This window comes from Onychostoma macrolepis, chromosome 02 (assembly GCF_012432095.1).
Source record: "Onychostoma macrolepis isolate SWU-2019 chromosome 02, ASM1243209v1, whole genome shotgun sequence".
NCBI lineage: Eukaryota > Metazoa > Chordata > Actinopteri > Cypriniformes > Cyprinidae > Onychostoma > Onychostoma macrolepis.
In genome coordinates, this window is record NC_081156.1 from 14,671,225 (window position 1) to 14,693,170 (window position 21,946).

At 39.6% G+C, this 21,946-nt stretch overlaps 1 protein-coding gene across 1 annotated transcript in view; it reads right to left on the reverse strand.

Annotated features, from left to right (window-relative positions):
* The window catches only part of tpra (translocated promoter region a, nuclear basket protein), a 26,647-nt gene extending 4,709 nt beyond the window's left edge, over positions 1-21,938 (reverse strand). Inside the window, 43 exon segments of the mRNA XM_058751971.1 lie at positions 138-228; positions 398-526; positions 595-795; positions 886-966; positions 2,215-2,363; positions 4,033-4,143; positions 4,146-4,277; positions 4,362-4,558; positions 4,680-4,753; positions 4,966-5,162; positions 6,469-6,667; positions 7,422-7,568; positions 7,669-7,879; positions 7,997-8,127; positions 8,926-9,057; positions 9,252-9,389; positions 9,688-9,835; positions 9,945-10,138; positions 10,516-10,719; positions 10,826-10,942; positions 11,027-11,179; positions 11,272-11,444; positions 11,518-11,689; positions 11,882-12,022; positions 12,111-12,245; positions 12,343-12,505; positions 13,429-13,577; positions 13,974-14,101; positions 14,196-14,356; positions 14,817-15,037; positions 17,913-18,020; positions 18,113-18,310; positions 18,387-18,481; positions 18,598-18,738; positions 19,307-19,394; positions 19,480-19,560; positions 19,654-19,746; positions 19,844-20,008; positions 20,134-20,237; positions 20,734-20,830; positions 20,926-20,981; positions 21,073-21,177; positions 21,725-21,938. Of these exon segments, the coding sequence (XP_058607954.1) occupies positions 138-228; positions 398-526; positions 595-795; positions 886-966; positions 2,215-2,363; positions 4,033-4,143; positions 4,146-4,277; positions 4,362-4,558; positions 4,680-4,753; positions 4,966-5,162; positions 6,469-6,667; positions 7,422-7,568; positions 7,669-7,879; positions 7,997-8,127; positions 8,926-9,057; positions 9,252-9,389; positions 9,688-9,835; positions 9,945-10,138; positions 10,516-10,719; positions 10,826-10,942; positions 11,027-11,179; positions 11,272-11,444; positions 11,518-11,689; positions 11,882-12,022; positions 12,111-12,245; positions 12,343-12,505; positions 13,429-13,577; positions 13,974-14,101; positions 14,196-14,356; positions 14,817-15,037; positions 17,913-18,020; positions 18,113-18,310; positions 18,387-18,481; positions 18,598-18,738; positions 19,307-19,394; positions 19,480-19,560; positions 19,654-19,746; positions 19,844-20,008; positions 20,134-20,237; positions 20,734-20,830; positions 20,926-20,981; positions 21,073-21,177; positions 21,725-21,875 (6,061 nt within the window). The 5' untranslated portion in view covers positions 21,876-21,938.
* Between the last annotated feature and the right edge of the window lie 8 nt (positions 21,939-21,946).

Here is a 21,946-nt window from a genome sequence, read left to right on the forward strand (position 1 = left end):
GCTGAGCATGAGAGACTTCTTTCAAAACCATTTTTAAAAGTCATAGCGACCCCAGAATTTTTTTTTTTTTTTTTTTTGAATGGCAGAGTATTGCAGCATTAACATGAGAAATGAATGCATTGTGTGTGTTTTTGTACCACTGCTCTGAGAGTCTGCTTGCTTCTGGATTGAATCAGATGCTTCTTGACTCTCTTCATTGTCAATGCCTGGATCAGCTGCTCCATCGCCCTGCCAAATCACATCAAAACCAGCAGAAAAAGGTAAACAGTCAAAGCGTCACAATCTTAACTCTGACAGTGTTTGCAAAGACAATGGAACAAATTGTTTTCTAGTAACCAACTGGCTTTCATTACAAAAGCAGCTTTATGCCCCAGACTGTTAGAAAAGTAGAGGTCACCTCTGCCTCATCCCCCTCGTAGGCCTCATTGGCATCTGCACTCCCACTGCCTTCATTACTCTCCTCTGCTGCTTCTGCCATCCCTCCGTCACCATCTTCATCATCATCTTCTGCATCATCCTCTTCATACTGCAGAAAGAAGGGAGGTTAATACATGCTAATAATTACAGAGTCTCTGCTTTGAGAACCAGACTGACCTGTCCAGGCTCCTCCTGCTCTTCTTCTTCCTCCTCAGTGCCGCTATCTGTCTCGATGACGATGACGTCATGCTTACACTCCTCTGATGAGTCCTGTCCGCTGATCTGAGATTCTGAGGGTTGGGACTCGCTCACCTGATCCATCGGGACAGACTGAGACAAAGATTCTTCATCTCCCTCTCCTAACACGGGATATGCTTCCTGTGAGAGATGAACAGACACGATCAGTGCACTGGTTGTTCATTGTTGGGATGAGTGGCTATGGTTATACTGTTACTAAAGCGCTGGTACCTCACTGGCATCAGGAGGCTGCTGGCCTTCTCCTGGAGCTTCACCCATAGCGTCGTTACTCTCCTCAGTGCCGGAAGCATCCTGCAAAAATAGTGGGATGATGTATAATCAAAAGTGTCTATTTTTAATAGCCAAGGTTATAACCACAGTGAGTGTTTCTTGCATCTCAAGTGCAGCATCTACAACAGAAATTGTACATGCACAGAGTTTGTAAAGCCTGGGTAAATAAATACAAATGGACACCACATCTTTCTATCAGAATCAATGCCTTCACTGGCTTCTAGCAAAAGCATGCATACAGTGCCAATAGTGTATCTAATTTACAAACAAGTGAAACGATTCCCTTTCCCTCCTAATGCATTCTAGACCTGCAGTCACTGTCAATTTTCAATTTTGACCTGGTGGAACGTAAACTTGCGCAAGTCATAATATTTTAATATTTTTCAACTAAAACCATATTGCATCTGATCAATAACTTCTCATCAATGAAAACAATCTTTTCTTTTTTTCAAAAGTTCTTGTTATTGCAACATTATTTGCTCTATGAAGTAAACAATTAAGAAATTATTTTACATTTAAAATTTTACAGCAAAAATCACTATACTGCAAAACATATCTTGAGAAATTTTATTTGAATATATCATGTGAGGTTAACAAAACAGTCTGAGAATTAGAGAATTACCAGCATTTAATTCCTTTAAAACCTACATATTCATTTTCTAACGAAACAGCCTATATTTTGTTGGAAAACATTCCATATTTGTTATTCATTTTAGTTGCATAAACTTTCAATTTTGATGAAAATTACACATTTTCTCATACTCCTCTAAAACATCTTTTGGCTGTTTATGCCGTCTTTGTGTGTGCATATTTATATTTAAAAAAAACAATTCAGTCAAAAGTGTATGTGTAAGATACAAGAAAGAGGCTATATTTGTTAATAAAATATATTTCACTTAAGTATGAGACACAAATCTAATTCACAGCTGGAAAATTAAAAAAATCTGCATAGTGTAAAAAACCTAATTTGACCCTTGGGAGAAAATGAGCTAATACACTAAGTGTTACAATGTACAATTTTTTTTTTAAAGGTTTAAAAATTCTGAAACAAATGTGTATTTTCATAGTCTTATCTTATTCCCAAAGTTTTGTTTCCATATTAAAATTATTCTAAAAATAATCTATGGACTTCAGATATTTTTATGTACCTCTTCACAGTCAAAACTGACCCAAATGCAGTAGGATGATTTTTAGAATCTCTTTCACAAAATAGGGAGTTTCCATTTTAAAATCAGGCAAATTCTTAATAAATAACAAGCCACTGCTCACCTCCAGGCCCATACATCTTATGATGCGGAGCTTCTTAGTGATTGGTGGGTAGGTGGGGTCATCCTGTGTGGTGTCGGTCACCTCAGTGGAGCTCTCCTGCTCTTCCTCTCTCACTCGCTTGGGCACAGATGAGCCTGCTGTTGCCGACACTGACAGAAGACATGTTAGTCAGAAACCTCATATTAATAAAGGGAGTGCTGGGGAGGGAGGGGGAAGGGTCAGTGAAAAATATCCCATTGGTGTCTCTATAATATCACGGTTACCATTTTCTCCTAAAATATAAATGAGTCTTTCATTATCTATTTGGTAGGGGTGTGCAGCGAAGCCAGTATTTATATCTGTAACAATCACTAAATTATTCGTATCTGTATTCGTAAGTAGGCGGCGCTTGAACCGGAACTTTTTTTTTTTTTCATTGTTATCACTGAACAAATATGCCGTGTTTAACTAAAATAATTATTTTTTTATGATTATAACATTTATTTAAATATCTTATAACAGTCGGAGCCGATACCCTTGTACCCAGTACTTCCAGATGTAGTGCGGTTGTGCTTCGGGCGACGCAAGTTCGAATTCCAGCTTGGGGACCTTTTAGTGATCCAATAAATAAATATTTAAATATCTTCTAATTAAAACAAGGGTTCCTACGCAGTTTTAATTAATTTAATTCAAAATATGGAAATTGATTACTAGAAAATTACTGGAAAAAAAGGCAACTGCAACACTGCAATTTTATACACTCATTTACTTCACACACTTGTTACTGCGTTGTAATTTTAGAGGTTTATGTAAAACAACATGCTTTGCTTTGGCTCACTGGTTCCTGCGCAGTTTGGAAAAGTATTTCACTTAGCCCAAGTAAGACTGGAAAAGTATGGAAAAAAGAGAACAGAGTATGGAAAAGTATTTGTGTTTCGACTATTTGCCCTATTTAGTGATCTAAAATATAAAATGAATAATTTCTAAAAACAAAACAAAACAAAAAAAATGTATCATTCAAGCAGAGCGGTTTCATGACAAACGTTAATCATTTGAACACGACTGAATTAGATTAATTCAAGGTGCACGTGCATTTTCATTATGCAGAACTCTTTAAATGAGTCATTTTTGAACTTCACTAAACAAATGTGCGTGTGCCACGCAAACCAGCAAAAGATAAAGCAGCAAACATGTAGGCCTAGTAGAAAATGTATCTGCATTTAAGTTAATTATTAGCTTACCCTTGAAAGAGAGCTGGTTTGGTTTTTGAGAGACGGAGACGCACAGAGATTGGCGATCGCACTGTATTTATTGCATTCATTTGTGTATCCTATCGTACAAGGTTTAAATAATTGCCTTTTAAATATACACAAATAGTAGAACGTGTATGATGTAGTATTTTAGTTGATATTACTCTTGCGATGCACGGAGAGGCAACAGCAAGGCAAATGTTTGATTTGTGCTCCCATTTATAAAGTTTGCTTTCATTCACTTCACATACTCATTATTGCGCGACTTTAGAGGTTTGTGTAAACTATTGCACTGATCCCCTGGCTCACCTGTTATCCAGAAAACACAAAACTGTGCAAGCCTCAGCCAAATATTCAGGCAGAATTATTCGTTATCCGTTATTTGTTTTTGTAGCCATTATCCGTGCCTTTCTGAATAAGGTATTCGGCTTCGGGCACACCCCTACTATTTGGCTAGTTAACATTATTTCTGAGCTAAACCAAATAGTAACTTGACAATATTTTTTTCTATTGAATTAAATAAATCAAGTAAGACTAAGAACATTAATGAGTGTACATTTTGTTATGATTTCTTCATGGTTCTTTGTACCTGTACCAAAGACAGCAGTGGAAGTGGACGGCCTCTCCATCTGTGAGCTATGAACTGCCTCCATTATGGTCGTTGCTGGCTCCTGACTGGTCTGCTGCTGAGTGGGCTGCAGGCGGTGGCTTGGCTCTGCTGCAGGCCGAGGATTGGCTGTGTGGTCTGTATGTTAGGGCTGGTGGAGCGCACTGTGCCGCTGGTGCTGCCGAAGACCGTCACATGCTCCATTGGACTCTCTGTGGACTGGAGAGCTGATGGAACAAATCAATGACAATTTACAACTTGTGCGCTAATATAGATCCTATCAGATGTCAAAGCCTGAACTCCACCCATACCTTCCTGCGTTTCCACCTGTGTTGTGGGCATGACTGTGGCTGTGGGCGTGGGTGTAGTCACAGGAGCGGGTGTTATCATTGGGCGGATGCTTGCCCTAGGGGTGGACTTGCTCCCTGCGATTGGTGAAGGCTTGCTGGGGGCGGCAGCAACTGGTGTGGGCTTGATGTTAGCGGTGGGTGGTTCGGATGTACTGGCGCTGTTAACAGATGGAATATAGAGACAATAGCAACGCTAGAATAAAATATGCAGAAGTCTTGCGCATTCATGGAAAATAGTTTATTTCCGCAGTGCAAAATTAGGTGGATATAAAGCATTACCTTCCTCTGTCAGCAGCAGGCGTGGGTTTGAGAGTGATCTGGCGAGCATCTGATGACCTCTGTGCCTCTTGAACCTAGAGGAAGAAAAAAAAAAAAATAGTACTTTGATGATCATATATTTACTTAAATCCTTTCATTCAGCAAATAAAGCCCAGGAAGTCTCTTGTCAAATATAAAAACCTATGAATGCAAATAAAGTCACATAGTATTCATACATACATTTCTACATACATAACGCATAGTATTTCTACATAAATTTGTACAGAGGCCATTTGTGGTGCTGTACCTTGCTCTGGCCAGGCTCCTGAGCTTCATCTTTCTGATCTCCGTGTCTCTCCTGTTGCTCACGGAGTTCCCTCAGCTCTCTCTCCTGTCGGCTCAACCGGCCTTCATACTGGGACTTGAGCGCACTCATCCTCACATCCAGCTCCTCTCTCTGCTGCTTCAGTTCCTCATTCTCTTTCGCCAACTGCTCCTTCGCACCTAAAACACATTGAATATAGGGATGTAAGGATATAGGACGTAACTAAAGGTCAACAGCCTCAAAACCATGATTTGCTACTTGCTGGAGAGCAGTATCTGGCATTAAGTGGAAAGACATTTGCATCCTAAAGAGCACTTTACTGTGCAAAAATCTGCATATGCCCCTGCGTACAAGAACAGTCTTTCAGCCCAATTTACCACACAAAACTAAATACTGTAAATATTCAAATTTAAATTTTCAATATGCATGGCAATTTTTTTTAGAAGTACACAAACTAACAAATATGAAATGTAAACCACTCCCATTTAGATAAAAAAAAAAAAAAAAAGGTGTGTAAATGATTTAAAAATATTCTTCCCCCTTTTCCCCACAAAAAGCATTTTTTCCAATCTAAACCATCACATACTACTGAAGAAATGGATCTGTTAATTAAAATGCCAAAAATGTATATGGCTCAGAATATTCAATCTTTAAAGGGATAGTTAACCCAAAAACAAAACTTCTGTTATTAATTACTCACCCGTGTCGTTCCAAACCTGTAAGACCGTTCATCTTTGGAACACAAATTTAGATATTTTTGACGAAATCTCAAGAGTTTTCTGACCCTGCATAGACAGCAATGGAACTGACACAATCAAGGCCCAGAAAGGTAGTAATTACATCGTTAAAATAGTCCATGTGACATCAGTGGTTCAACCTTAATTTTATGAAGCTACTAGGGTTGCTGTGATAGACGGTGTTGACGGTTTTACCAGTGTGATTAAAACTGAACGTGGATATTTTTGTGTGAAAAGAAAACAAAAATAACGACTTTATTCAACAATTTCTTCTCTTCCGTGTCAGTCTCACAACAGTATCATGATGCGTGCGTGTGCATTCCTCTGCTTGCAGACAAGCCGCAGCGCATTGGGGTTCTACATCACAACACTGGCTCCTACATTAGCAACACCACACGCATGCAAGCATCGTGGTACTCTTGTAAATGGCAGCGGAGACCATCACGTTATTTTTGTTTTCTTTGTATTCACATAGCTTCATAACATTACGGTTGAACCACTAATGTCACATGGACTATTTTAACGGTGTCGTTACTACCTTTCTGGGCCATAAAAGATGTGTTTCAGTGAATGAAGGTTTTGTAATGACATGAGGGTGAGTAATTAAATCACAGAATTTTCATTTTTGGGTGAACTAACCCTTTAACTTATAAATAATGGTCATGGTTTACTAGATGGACTAAACTGCTTTGGACCATAGGAGTATCATCAGGATTAATGTGCTTGTCACGTGTTCTGGTTTACTAACTGTTGAGCTGGTTGATCTTCTGCTTGGCACCCATGAAGGCTTTCTTGGTCTTCTCCTCTTTATCTGCGATCTGCTGTCGGAGCTGCTCCTCCAGGTTATTCTTCTCCTGTAGCTCTGTTCTCAGACGACTGAGCTCCGGCTGCACCTGTGCCAGCTGCTCCTGCAGGCTCTTCACCTCAGCTTCACGCTCCTGCACTGTCTGCACACACAAACAGCATCACATGTTTTGAAAGCACTGCTCAAAATCTCATCGAGGTTGTTCTCTTCATCACTTTTATGAAGTCAACAAACACTTCATAAGCAACAATGAAGGAGGACCAGGGAAAGAAAACCTCTTTAAACTCTTTTCCAAAAAAGCTAAAGCCCAACAAAACATTCGTCTCACTCCATCAAATTAACTTCACACCTCACTGTCTCAATGGTAAATGAACAAATAACACTTCATTACTCTCTCACTTCCTGGATTTAACACTTTTATTACAGTTATATAATGTGAGCCAAACCAGTGAAACCTACAATGGCGATGTTTGTGACTGTGTGCGGTGTACTTTTACAGCACAAGACCGGACGTCCCAGTGCTTTGAGGGATTATACAACTGTGGCTCTGTAAAAGCAATCATTGTGAGGAAGCATTAATTGCTTGATTTGTATGTTGAAAGTTTTATTCTAATGCAGACGCAAAGGATTAGTTCACCCAAAAATGAAATAATTTAGCCTTTTATTCACATATAAAAAAATGACCAACATACATAGCGTAGATCATATATGGTAAACAGAAGCTCAAACCAATGAGGTTTGTTCTTGTGTGTCCCACAAGCATGTTTAAGCTTCTGCATTCAAGAACCAGTAAGGTTTGTTTGTGATCCAGTTGAGGGATTCACATTTTTAGCCTTTCTGGGCACCTATGGGAAGGCTTGTTTGTCAGCGCAGCACATGAAGCCATAAATGAGTACCTTCTGTATGCTGTCCAGCTGAGTTTCCAGTTCTGAGGTTCTGTTCTGTGTCTGACTCAGTGAGCTCTTCAGGTTTTGAATCTCCTGCACTGAGGCCTGACGGTCTTCCTGCTCCTGTGCTGGCTTAGAAGCAGCCTCTGCCACCATCTGTCAGAGAGATGTGACCGACTCAGATTAATTCAGGACCTTTTCATTGGCTAAATTGGTTCAAATTAAAAAAGGAGAACAACAGTATGTTGTGGTGTACCTTATCATGCTGTTCTTTGAGCTCTTCATACTGGGTTTTGTAACGACGGCCTATCTTCTTGACCTGCGTAATGGTTTTGAGTTTCTCCTGGATGTCCACGGTCTTTGTCTCCAGGTCCTTCTTCAGACTGTCCCTTTCAGTGGTGACTTTCCCAAGGCTATCCTGCAGGTTCTGCACCTGGCTCTGAGCTGTGGTGATTGAAGCTTGGCTCCTGTTTGGTAGGCAGAGAATGAAGATTGTTTCATTAAAACCAAAATAACAACAACAACAAAAAAACAACAACTCACATTTTAAAAAGTTAAATGATTCATACTAACTGCACACTGACCTGGCCACCTCATTCTTGAGTTTGCCTGTCTCCTCTATGAGTTGCTGGATGCGTTTAAGATGGGCCTCCCTCTCAGAATGAAGCTTCTTGGTTTCCTCCTGGTCGCTGTCCTTCTGCTGACTAAGCAGTTGCTGCATGACCAATTAAATCAAAGTGTTAGACACTGAGAACCATACTACAAGTCAAGTTTGACTGAATTAAACTGACCTAACATACTGGTGTTGTTTAATATAAAGCTGCTTTTCCACTATCGGGCCGAACGGTTCTAAGAACTGTCATGTACGGTTCCAGTTGTATTTCCACGTGAGCCTGGTACGGCGCGGAACTATTACAAACCGCTCTCGGCCCAGAATTAGACAACCGTGCTGGTAGAGTGCATGTGCCTGACGTCGCCACTCTGTTGCCTGGCTACCAGTTTCTCCTTAGCTAGCTAAGCGGAAGCGCTAGCGCTGTTTGATCAAACAGCCAAGCAAACACCTACGCTACGTTCAAAAAGAAAAAAAAAAAAAAGAAAAAAAAAAGTCTGAGACAGTTTGGTCTGGGGAGGAAACGTTTGCGCTTATTGATAACCCATCCTTGCCTTCTGTTTATTTTATTTTTTGCGTCAAGAGTTGTGTCCTTTTTTCTTTTAAATATCAAGTAAATAAGTAAATATCAAAAAAAGGAGTACTAAAAACAGAAATATCTGATCATCGTCCATATCGCTTGTTTACATTACACTTGCGTTACCAAGGCAACGACTGGCACATTTGTACATTCCAAAGAGCTGCGTTATCAGCACCACAGTGGAAAATTGAAACCGTATCGGCAAGGAACGGAACAGTTAAGTAAAGAGAACCGTTCGGCCCGATAGTGGAAGAGAGGCTTAAGATTCTACATGATACATTCAAGGCACAGAAATTCATGCGTGAGCAGTGACATTTTGAGACCTGTGTTCGAGTCTTCAAGCGCTTGACGTCCTCCTCCAGGAGTCTCTTCTCAGCCTGTAACATGCCACTCTTCTCACTCAGCTCAGCATTAGAGTCCTGCAGGGGCTTGATGTCTGCTTCCAGCTTGCGCATCTACAACATCATATGACAATCAATGTCTTACATATAGTGTGTTATTCTTATATATAAAAACCTCAGACTCTAAAATCTGATTGGACATGTCTGAAGCAAATATACAATATCTATGCATCACAAAATGTAGGTATATCTGATTGATCTGATTATGTATAAAGGTTGATGCACACTGTGCGCTCTTAAAGTCCTACCTTTGCTTGAGTCTGTTGTAGTTCATGCTCCAGTCTGTTCTTCTCATTCTTCAGCATCTTGTTGGTCTCAGTCAGAGCGCTCATACTCTCCATCCGCTTCATCATGTCTTCCTGCTGTGCCAAAGTCTTCGTTGTAACCTGCAGATTTGAGATGTTAACTGATTGCAAGATAAGCGATATTTGTCAAAATCAGATCAAGTTAGGTGAAGTGTTAAAACACCTTGATGTTAAATACTTTCTCTCATCAAACCTAAAGCTGCAGCAGCAACAAAATCAATAAATAAATCTAAAAAATATAAAATTTATAATATTAAAAAGAAAAACAAATAAAAATACATAAATATAAACAATGTGGGAAAATAACATTGGCATGGGTTTGTGGCAGAGCTACGTTTGTCCAACCAATAGCATATGTAGCAAAAACACTTTTTAGGACCTGTAGTTTTTCTCTCTCTGCATTCAGGCTGTCCTGCAGTTCCTTCAGCTCTCCCTCCAGGTACTCCATGCGCTGTTTATAGCGCAGGGTCTCAACCTCAGCTACTTCCAGCCGGGTCTCAGTTATCTCCTTCTCCCGCCGTACAAACCTTTTGGCAAAGAAAGGCCACATCACTATTACCACTTTCTTGTTTAGTATTGTAAGGCATTTTAACAGCATGTCATTCATTGAAAGGGTTGCGGTGATGAAGGTTTTACCTGAGAATGTCAAGGATCTGCTCATGAGATTTGCCCTCTTCATTTAGAGAGATGTTCAGACTGCTGTCTCTAGTGGTGGTCTGCTGCTGGGTGGAGGCGGTTATCTTGCTGCTCAGGTTCTCCATCTGCTCATGGAGCATGGTGTTCTGCTTCTGCAAATCCTCTGCTCTCTTTCGCTCTTTAGAAAGTTCTTCCTGGGGAGAAACATTGTAGAGGAAGTCAATCAAGTAATAGCTCAACAAAAAAAAACTATGCTAAAGGGATAGTCCACCCAAAATTGAAAATCCTGTTATCACTTATTGAAGTCATTCCAAACCTGTACGACTTTAAGATATTTTTGAAGAATGAAAATAACTCAGTCTCAGTTCCAATTGACCGCCATTGCATAGGCAAAAAAATAAGGAAGTCGATGGGCACCAAAACCGTTTAGTTATCAACATTCTTCAAAATATCTTTTGTGTTCAGCAGAAGAAAGAAATGCATACAGGTATTCAATTTATGATGATCTCGAAGACTATGTAACATCTGTATGCATCAGCCGGTTCTACCTTTGCCAACCACAAGATTTTACCTTCAGTCTCTTTTCTTGCTGTTCCCAGTCGACGCGGCCCTGACGCAGCTCAGATGCAGCTTTCTGAGCCTTCTCCTCAAGCTGCTTCATGGTCTGTACTGACTGCTGTCCCTGTTTCTTGGCAGCCTGTAGGGCTTCCACATCTGCAGCATGCAGCATGAGCTCTCGCTCATATTTATTCTGAGCCTCTGCAGCCAGCTTAGCCTGGGACCCGAAATAAGACACAGGTAAAAGTAAGCATCCAAGAAAATCAGTGGATAGTTGTGTGAAAAAACAATTAGCTGACTTGATCCAGGAGGATCACGCCCACCTGTAGTTTGCTGTCCTGCGTGGCTCTCTGCTCCTGGACCACTGCTTCCGCAGCTCTCTGGAGGGCATCCTGCAGCTCTGTCTGCATGTCTGTCACGCTCCTTTTCAGTTCCTTCACCTAAACAATTGGTTTCAATCTTCAGAACTTTCCTATTCAGAATAGCTACAAAAAACATGGACGTGCCATCTGTGAGTTCCATACCCGTTCTTCAACACTCTCCACAGCTTTCATCTTCTCCTCCTGGAGCTCCAGCTTTTCCTTTTCTGCTTCCACCAGCCGGGCTTCTAGCTGCTGGTTCAACTCCCGCACTGTCTTCAGCTGGCTGTCAGTGGAGGTGCGTGCCTGCTCAGCCAACTGTAAGTGAAACACAGGGAAATTTTTTTTGTACCATGGTCACTTATGACTTGCATTTAAAAAAAACTGAACAGGTTGAAGCAGATTAATACCTGCTTCTCTTTGTTTACAGACTCCTCCAAGCTGAGCACCATGGATCTGTATTGCTCTAGGTTGGTGGTGGTGTTCTTCAAACGCTCCTTCAGGTCAGAGTTCTGTTCTTCGGCCTGCTGTAGACGTGCTCGGAGCTCATCCACCTCTTGTTGAGGAACACCAGGAGCTGAAACTGCACATAACATGACCTTGAGTTGCACAGCACTGGAAAATATGACACTCACAATTTCATCTTCTATGTTTACCTCTGGGTAATGTCCTAACAGGCTGTTTAGGCACTGTGCTCTGGTTCTCGTTGTTGTTCAGTTGCTGTCTCATGGAGGTGACCTGCTGTTCAGCCGATCTTAGCAGCTCTTTAGTCTTCTGATGTAGTGCTGTCTGTGTCCCCAACTGCTTCTTAGCCTCCAGCAGCTGAACCTAGTCGATAGAAATGAGAGAAATTAGTCTTTCGGGTGTAGACAATTCCACCAACTAGTTGACACTGCTCCGGGTGTGCGTTCACTACTGTGAGTGTGCAAATTCCGAGTATGGGACACCATACTTGGCCACACGTCACTTCACAATTGTAAATCATCCCTACTAAAAAGGAAGTGAATTTGACAAGCTTACATCTTGGTTGCGTTCCAGTGCGTGTCTCTGTTCCACTTCCTGTTCCAGCTTCTTCTTAAGCTGAATGATCTCTTTCTCCAAACGTTGAATCTGGTTGTTGTAGCGCTGCTTGGTCTCAGTCTCAGAGCGCTCCATAATAAGCTGTAACATAATGAGGAAGTTAATAGGAAAAAGCCCAAAGAGAAGAGTGCTTTGACCAAGTTGGTTGGGATATGTAGACAAACTGTACCTGAATGGATTTGAGGTTGGTAAGCAGGAGGTTCTGGCCACGCTGCTCAGTCAGGATGGACTCTTTCTCCTGGGTCAGTCTGTTCTCCACCTGCTTCAAAATGTCTTTTTCCTTATGGATGTTCTCAAGGCGCAACTGGCAGAGAGAGGGAAAAACAATATCAATGAAACTGAATACCAGCTGAATAGTTTGCTGATAGTAGTCCATTCAGTTTATTATACTTTCTTCTTACCTCAGCCATGGATAGTTTCTCACTGGACTCTCTTAGATCTTGAGTCATTGTGTGAATGATTTGCTCATGTCTCTGATGAGTGGCAGTCATCTTTTGATTCTTCTCACGGAGGGCTTCAATTTCTCGTCGAAAGGCATTCACATTTTCCTGAAGCATCTCATACCTGCCATGGACCATTTTAGATTTTAATTATTTTTAAATGAGAGTTGGAATTTGGATTAAAATAAATATTCGGTAACACTTTAGAATGGGGAACACTTCAATTCACTCTTCAGTACAACTTTTCCCTCAATAAATTCCTAATTTGCTGCTTATTAATAGTTAGTAAGGTAGGATTAGGGATGTAGAATAAGACATTAATAAGTGCTTAATTACTACTAATAAATGGCTAATATTCTAGTAATATGCATGCTAATAAGCAACAAATTAAGATACCCTAAAATAAAGTGTTACCAAATATTCAATTCAATTTGTATTTTGACATTCACCACTAAGAAAACTCCATGTTTTATATATTGTTCTCGAGGTTAGTTTATAAAGTTTTTTGCACCAAAAAAGGTCCAGTATCTGTAAAATTTTCCCATCCTCAGTGTCACTCTTTGTGAAAAACTTCAATACCCATTACCTTTTGCAGAAGTGGAAGTAAACACCCACTGCCCACTGTTTTCATACTTAAGATGGCAAATGCTGTGATAGAGCCGTATATGTTTGAGCTCCAACGGGTCAAACATGAGTTCTTTAGAACACGCCTCCTTGATTGTTAAGGGGCAGGTTGAGGAAAATCATGACATCACAAGTTGCAGTATTTTTTGTTGTGTAATCTCTTGTATTTATGAAAATCAAGACTATTTTGATTCTCCATTTCATGACCTCTTTAGTTTTATGAAAAACCAATGCGCATATGTTGTGTGTTTGTAATGTTGGCAAAGAAAGAAAGAAAACGAAGATGACAGCCACATGCAACAAACTGTAAACGTGTAGCTGTGGCTTTAGCTTGCTTTGCTCAGGATAAACTGAGGTTAAAACATTAAAATCCAACTTAAATTTAGATTGCAATGAGAGATATTTCAGGCAAATTGTACTCACCGTTTGAAGGAGAATTCCAGCTGAGAGGAAAGTTTAGCCTTTTGTGAGAGCAGATCAGACACTTGACCACGAAGCCTCTCAATCTGTTCATTCAGAAGCTTGTCGTTTTCTGCCTTCTCCTTTTTATATGTTGTAAAGGCATCATTAAGCTGTGAGCAGAAAACATTCAATTTAATGCTTAAAGGGGTGGTCACACTGCACTTTTCGTTCCACTGACTTCCATTCATACACATGCAAAGTTCTGTGAACTCTGACCTGCGAATTCGCATCACGTGACACTGTATGACCAACAGCAGATCGATATCACGACCGTTGCAGCATCCCAGTCATTTTTAGGGAATATTTCAAATCATAATAATTTACTCAAATTTGTCATTCCAAACCTGTAAGACTTACTTCCACAGAACACAAAAAGAGCAGTCTAGCACAATGTTTATGCTCCTCTTTTCCATTCAACAAAAGCATACAGGTTTGGAATAAAATGACATTTCATTTTTTTAGCTTAACCTTTTAAAAGAGAACCAAAGCAAGTCAATATGTCTAACCTGTTTAAGTGCTGCTTTAGCCTGAGTTGCCTGGACAGATTCTGCAGCTGCAGCCCTCAGAGGTGTAGATCTGGTGGCCATGGGTCCTGGCCTGCCGGGAGTGGTGGATTGAGAAACAGCCTCTGAACCTGAACACAACCACAGGCAAATGAGTTACTAAAGTTAACGTGGGTTAAAAGCCATAAAGAGAGAGATTGTTTTGTCTAAAGGGTAAATTTTCACCTTGTGGTGGAAGGTCAACTCCAGCTGTCTGCAACAGGATACGGTACATATCTCGTTGCCGGGTGGCAGAGTCAGCCAGCTGCTTATGGTGGTTTAGCTGTTCCTTGATCTGCTCCAGCTCCTTCTGAACCTTCTCTAGACTCTGCTCCAACTCTGTTTGCCTGAGAGAGCATACTTTTTTTGTTTTCACTGGTTTTGTGATTTACTGACGTATGTGCTGGAAGACCTTCTCTAAGATGAACACTAGTGCTGTCAAACGATTAACCACGATTATTCAAATCCAAAATAAAAGTTTTGGTTTACATAATGTGTGTGTGCGTACTGTGTATATTTATTATGCAAATATAAATACACACACACACACACACATGCATGTATATATATTGAAAATATTTGCATGTATTTACATGCATATATGTATATTCATATCATTTATATTATTTATAAATATATTTAATACATAAACAACAAATATATACATGCAAGTGTATGTATTTATATATACATAAATATACACAGTACACACACACATATATTATGTAAACAAAAGCTTTTATTTTGAATGCGATTAATCGTTTGACAGCACTAATGAACACTAATGTAAGGTAGATGGGTCAGTACCTGGCAGTCTTAGCCTGGTTCTGGTCCCTCTCTCTCTGCTCCTCCAGATCTCTGATCTGGGCCAGCAGGTTCTGGTTCTGCTGCTGAAGCTCTTGGACGCTGCGGAAAGCCACCTGCCGTGAGCCCTGGACCTCAGAGCTGCTGCTCACAGCCGAGCTCACATCCTCACGCACCACCTGATTACCACGTGCTTCCTCCACCTCCACCAGCAGCACACATACCTGAATCAAGAAAAAATAAATGTATGTACATTGTCATAAGAATTACAGTGCTGTCTGTGGCTAAGACTAGGTGTTAATCGGGGTGTGCGATATTGAAACAGACAATACTGTGACTAAAATGTAACTTGCAATATTAACTTACTGATCTTATACACATTTCTAATCATGCTGATATTTGGGAAAACAGCACACTCACTTATGTGACATTGCCCACATATATTGAATTTTTGCATTTGGCTACATCACACAGAGAAAGTGTGTACTCTTAATAGGGCTGAACAATTAATTGCATTTGCGATAATATCGCAATATGAAAAAACGTGATTTTTCAACCGCAGAGGTTGCGATTACACTCTGTCACGTGATACGTGAGAGTAAAGAGGTGTGTTCGATTGGTGTATGGCATCAAAGTACGGCGAGAGAAAGCATAAGGAGACGTACGCTCTCTTATAGCTCTCGTAGTACTTTGATGACACACACCGATCGGTCTAGCAGCGTTGCTTCAAGTCGAACACATCTAAGCAGTCTTCAAAGGAAGCATCAAGTTGGCATGCTACAGTGTTGCCAAGCCTGCTGTTTGCCTCCAAAAATCGAGATATTTAGACCCTGAAATGCGAATATTACAAGGGGAACCCCTCCAAAAAAAAAAAAAAAAAAAAAAAAAGGGTATTTTACCCCCCGGAAATACAATTTTTACCGGTGGACCCCCCCATGAAACACGATTGGGCTAGTTTTGAGTAACAATTGGGCAGGTGTTGTTGTGAAAACCTGGCAACCGTGGCACACTACACGCGGAAATGTTTGAAAGCGTATATATGAACGTAGGCTACTTAAAAAAGGTACATGGCTATATAATTAGGTAATATATATATATATATACTTATTTATTTATTTAAAGTCTGTCTAAAGTTAACAGACAGTGTTTAAAAAGTGCAATCCCCACATGTTTACATATGTTTATTACAGTGACTTTGACTTAATTACCTAAATACTGAGTGTGGTAAAGAAAGAAATTTGTTTTTATATTTCTGCAATCTACTTTAGTTTGTGTAATTTGTTAATGACTGAATAATACAGAACATAAAGAGCTTTAAAAAAATAATTGAATATTAAATCGCAATATTGATAAAAAAAATAAAATAAAAATAAATATACATATATATAGGTGCTGGTCATATAATTAGAATATCATCAAAAAGTTGATTTATTTCACTAATACCATTCAAAAAGTGAAACTTGTATATTATATTCATTCATTACACACAGACTGATATATTTCAAATGATTTCTTTTAATTTTGATGATTAGAGCTTACAGCTCATGAAAGTCAAAAATCAGTATCTCAAAATATTAGAATATTACTTAAGACCAATACAAAGAAAGGATTTTTAGAAATCTTGGCCAACTGAAAAGTATGAAAATGAAAAGTATGAGCATGTACAGCACTCAATACTTAGTTGGGGCTCCTTTTGCCTGAATTACTGCAACAATGCGGCGTGGCATGGAGTCGATCAGTCTGTGGCACTGCTCAGGTGTTATGAGAGCCCAGGTTGCTCTGATAGTGGCCTTCAGCTCATCTGCATTGTTGGGTCTGGTGTCTCTCATCTTCCTCTTGACAATACCCCATAGATTCTCTATGGGGTTCAGGTCAAGCGAGTTTGCTGGCCAATCAAGCACAGTAACACTATGGTCATTGAACCAGCTTTTGGTACCTTTGGCAGTGTGGGCAGGTGCCAAGTCCTGCTGGAAAATGAAATCAGCATCTCCAGAAAGCTTGTCAACAGAAGGAAGCATGAAGTGCTCTAAAATTTCCTGGTAGATGGCTGCGTTGACTGTGGACTTCAGAAAACACAGTGGACCAACACCAGCAGATGACATGGCAGCCCAAATCATCACTGACTGTGGAAACTTCACACTGGACTTCAAGCAACATGGATTCTGTGCCTCTCCACTCTTCCTTCAGACTCTGGGACCTTGATTTCCAAATGAAATGTAAAATTTACTTTCATCTGAAAAGAGGACTTTGGACCACTGAGCAACAGTCCAGTTCTTTTCTCCACAGCCCAGTTAAGATGCTTCTGGCGTTGTCTCTGGTTCAGAAGTGGCTTGGTAGCCCTTTTCCTGAAGGCGTCTGGCGTGGTGACTCTTGATGCACTGACTCCAGCTTCAGTTCTCTCCTTGTGAAGCTCTCACAAGTGTTTGAATCGGCTTTGCTTGACTGTATTCTCAAGCTTGCGGTCATCCCTGTTGCTTGTGCACCTTTTACAGCACTCTGTAAACAGCCACACCTTTCAGTAATGACCTTCTGTGACTTACCCTCTTTGTGGAGGGTGTCAATGTTCGTCTTCTGGATCATTGTCAAGTCAGCAGGCTTCCCCATTATTGTGGTTTCAAAGAACAAGAGATACCCAGAATTTATACTGTAGGGATGGTCATTTATTCAAACTCAAATGTAAATATTCTAATATTTTGAGATACTGATTTTTGACTTTCATGAGCTGTAAGCTCTAATCATCAAAATTAAAAGAAATAAACATTTGAAATATATCAGTCTGTGTGTAATGAATGAATATAATATACAAGTTTCACTTTTTGAATGGAATTAGTGAAATAAATCAACTTTTTGATGATATTCTTATAATATGACCAGCACCTGTATGTATGTATATATATATATATGTGTGTGTGTGTGTGTGTGTGTATATATATATATATATATATATATATATATGCTATTAGATTATTTTCCAAAATCGTTCAGCCCTAACTCTTAAGGCACATCAACAATTCCAATATTACTGTAGATACATAATCGCAAACCCCTAAGTGTTACATCTCAATGTTTATTGTAACAGACAGTCAGTGTGTGGCTTACCTGTTCAGACATGTCTGTTAGCTGTCTCTCTGATCTCTGCTTATCTCTCTCTAGTCCTAAAGCTCTCTTATTGGCTTCATCTGTCTCCCTCTGCAGCTGATGGACCTCCTGATATGCAAGAGAAAAGACACAGATTAATGTCATACCAAATCACCATCATGTTTTTTCTCCTCTGCCATCTACTTCAAATATGTGCAAACCTTCATAGCTAGCTCCAGTTTGGCACAAAGGCTGGTCATGGACTTTTGCATGTTTTCATATTCTTCCCTCTGGCGCTTCAGGATGGGAGCTTTGGTCTCCACCTCCAAAACTATCTCATCCAGAACCTTGTGCACACTCTTGTTCTCCAGCTTCTCCAGGTGCAGCTGGTCTTGCGCCTCCACAAAGGCATTATACAGCTGAAAGCAAATGTAGGAACGTTACTTATAATGATACACACAAAATTAGTTAGTTTGTGATAAACATCTTTTATACCTCCATTAGCTTCATGCCTGGCTTAACAATCTTGGCCACTGCAGCTGCAGTTGGGGAGAGGTTTGTCAGCTCCTCTTCTGTGAGAGCTGGAACACCTGTTGAAGTACACAAATAAAAAATGAAGTCTTGCACAATGAGATGACATGAAATGTAATTACCCTGAAAAGATTCTTCAGCCTAAAACAAAGACAGGGTTTTCTGTGCTCATTACCTCTCCTCTTAAAGTCTGCAAACCGTGTGTTGGCGTTCTCCAGCTCTTTCTCCAGATGCCTGACCTTCTCATGTAGATCAGACTCTACTCTCTCCCTCACACTCTGCAGCTCTGACAGCTTCTTCTCTGTACATTTATTGGCTGTTGATTAGAGACAGAAAATCTGCTTAACACCACATAACATCTAAACTTGGCACAACATTCACAGTGAGGCAATGAGAGAAAATCTGTATCTAAATCCAAAAGACGACAATAGATATATTCAGGGAAGCATACTACAATACTACTACATCTACAGTATGCATACTGTGACTATTTGCGCATGCAATATACAACACACAGTATTCTAGATATTATATCTCACAATGCAATGTGCTCAACCTTCCTTTTCCATTGTAATGGTTGAAAAAGAAATATCTGCTACAATCTTAGCATCTTAACTATTTTTTAATATGAGAAAAGAAGAGATTAAATTGAAATTTGTGCAAAATTAGATAACCTTGTATACAATAACAAATGCATGGATGGATAGATAGATAGATAGATAGATAGATAGATAGATAGATAGATAGATAGATAGATTCAAGTCCCTAGGAATTGAACCCATGGCTGGCACCACTGTCCAATGTCTAAGCTACAGGAATGAACTAAAATAAATGAACAAAATAACAAAAATATATAGATTAACAAAGATTTTGAATTTTCAAACCTTCCATCGCCTCCTTCAACAGTTTATTGAGCTCTTCTACAGCTCTGTTCAATTCAGTGTTCTTGGCTTCAGAGTCTGCTGCTGCATTCTGTGAACACACAATAGGATTCAGATTTTAATCATACCATACATTAACATTGGACCCTACACAAGAAATATCAACATTAACTGACCTTGTACAAATTACAGAGTTTGAGGTTAGCATTCAGCTCATTGCGATACTTTTCCTCCATGGAGGCCCGCTGGTCTTTAGCCTAAAAACCAGAAGACAAACAACGCAATCTTAATTTAAATTCTCTTTCATGTGAAATGGAAAACTAAATAAGAACAGGAAAGTAATAGCGAACCTCTTTTAGCTTGGTCATCATATCCTCAGTACTCTTCTGCATGTTGTCATTGTTCTTCTTGAGCGCGTTCACTTGATCCTGAAGTCTGGTCACCTGATTATGACATACAGTACGTAAGACTGTTACAGATAAGTGATCTAATAAGAATATAGCTCGACTGATAAATAAGCATCACAAAAATTCCTCACACCTCTTCCTTCTTGCTCTCTAAAGAGCACTTGAGCTCCAGGATCTCTCTGCCCTTATCTCTGGATATTGTGTACAGCTCATCTGTCTTACTCTTCAGCTCTGCATTCAGCCATGTGTTCTGGTTCTGAAGGAGCTCCTTTTCTTGTTCCATTCGCTTCTCACGATACTGAGGAGAAAGAAACACAACAAACCTTTCAAACAATCAAATCAAAGTATGGACTGGACTCAGCAATCAGATGTATTATTTCAATGTAGAGACAGAATGACAGGTAAATGGAAGTCACTATTCACCTGAATGGAAATCTCAGAGGACTGAAGTTCATCTAATTTAAGCTGGAGCTCCATCTTGATTGTGTTGGTCTCCACAAGTTTGTCATTGAGACGTTTATGATCCTCTGTATAATGAAGATAAGATACATTTTAGTAATCATGGATGTCAAAAGCATTGGTACTTTAGAACTAAGTACCAACACAGCTGCACATATGAGCAATCAATTCGTTTCTGACTAACTGTTCACTTAATTATACCTAATATTAATTCATTTACAAATACCTAATGGCTACATTCCACTGTTTTAATTGTATTTACTAATATTTAAACCAAGTTTGTGGTCAGTAAGATTATTTTAGATTATATTCAAATAAATGCTGTTCTTCTGAACTTTCTATTCATCAGTAAATCCTGGAAAAAATGTATCATATTTCCAAAAAATTAAATAAATCTATCTATCTACCTCTGATATAGAGCTCTTCTCTGCACAGAATAAACATTACAATGTTGTTCAATTAAGTAATGCAAACAATCCTATTTGGTTAATGCCACTAAACTCCAAAGTCAATGACAAGCTCAATCATTCATGCAAATAACAGTGCCATAAATATAACTCATACCGCTGAGGTTTTCCACTTCTTGAGATCTCTTCTCAAGCATCCGTGAGAGCTCTCGGTTTTCTGCCTCGATTTCATATTTGGCTCTTGGTGGCTTACTCTGAAACGCAAAAACATTGGGATATTTTCATCATCTTTAACTGCTCGAGCATGAAGGTCCATGTGAAGCATGACAGGTGAGAGACTCGTAGCTACCTCTTGCGTTGTCCCCTGCTCTTCCTCTATCTCTTTCAGCTTCTTAAGTTCCTCAGCTTTAAGAAAGAACAAGCACACTTATGTTATACAGCAATGCCTCATCAATACAATCCCCATATTAAAAACAGAATAATGCACAGAACTTACCGAGACGGCCGTTCTCCTCTTTAATACTGTGATACTCTTTACTTTGGGACAAGAACTGCTCCTGACTCTCAGCTAGCTTCTTCTCAAGATTAAAGTACTGTTGCTCTGTTCATTTAAAAAAAAAAAAAAAACATTTTATGTTGGGACAATTCGAACTGACAGTTTCTTTGAAAATGAATGGCAATGTATTTATGATTAAGACTAATTTGGAGAGAAATAGTAACTGTAAGAATGAATTAATGATGATGATGATGAACAGGTTAACAAGGAAGGTTTTGTGTGCTTATATATCATTCATATCTCTTTATCTCTGTATCTAAAGATCTGATCAATTGCATACATAAAGTTCAAGGTCAAAAAACGACAAAACAGACAAACATGAGGCAAACATTTTCTTTGGTTTGCCACTACCTCTCAGAATGATCTTATATCAAGAATTTTGTAGTAACTTTAGACACAAACTGGTAGCTCATCTGAGCGGAACAAACAAGCTTTTACAAAAGAATCACCCAGACAACATATTCTTCAAAGTCTTGAATCAGTATAAATGCATTTATGATGCCTAAACATGCTGTCTAGTGAGGCAGAACACTAGTGTATAAGACACCCAGCTGTTGAATGACTCTCTGGCCCGCCTGCTGCCGTTACTCACCGCAGTCTGCTTTATATCGCTCGTGCTGGGATTTCAGAGAGTCTATTTCCGTCTGCTGCTCTGACAGAACTTTCTCGAGCTTGTTCTGAATTGCTTTCGGTAGTTTGTTTATCTCGGTTCTCTCCAGCGTTTGCTGAAGAAGTGCCGCCATCTCTCCGGCACACCGCAACAGTTAGCATTAGCAGCTAGCTGCCCTTACGTCATATTTGAGCGATGTAAACT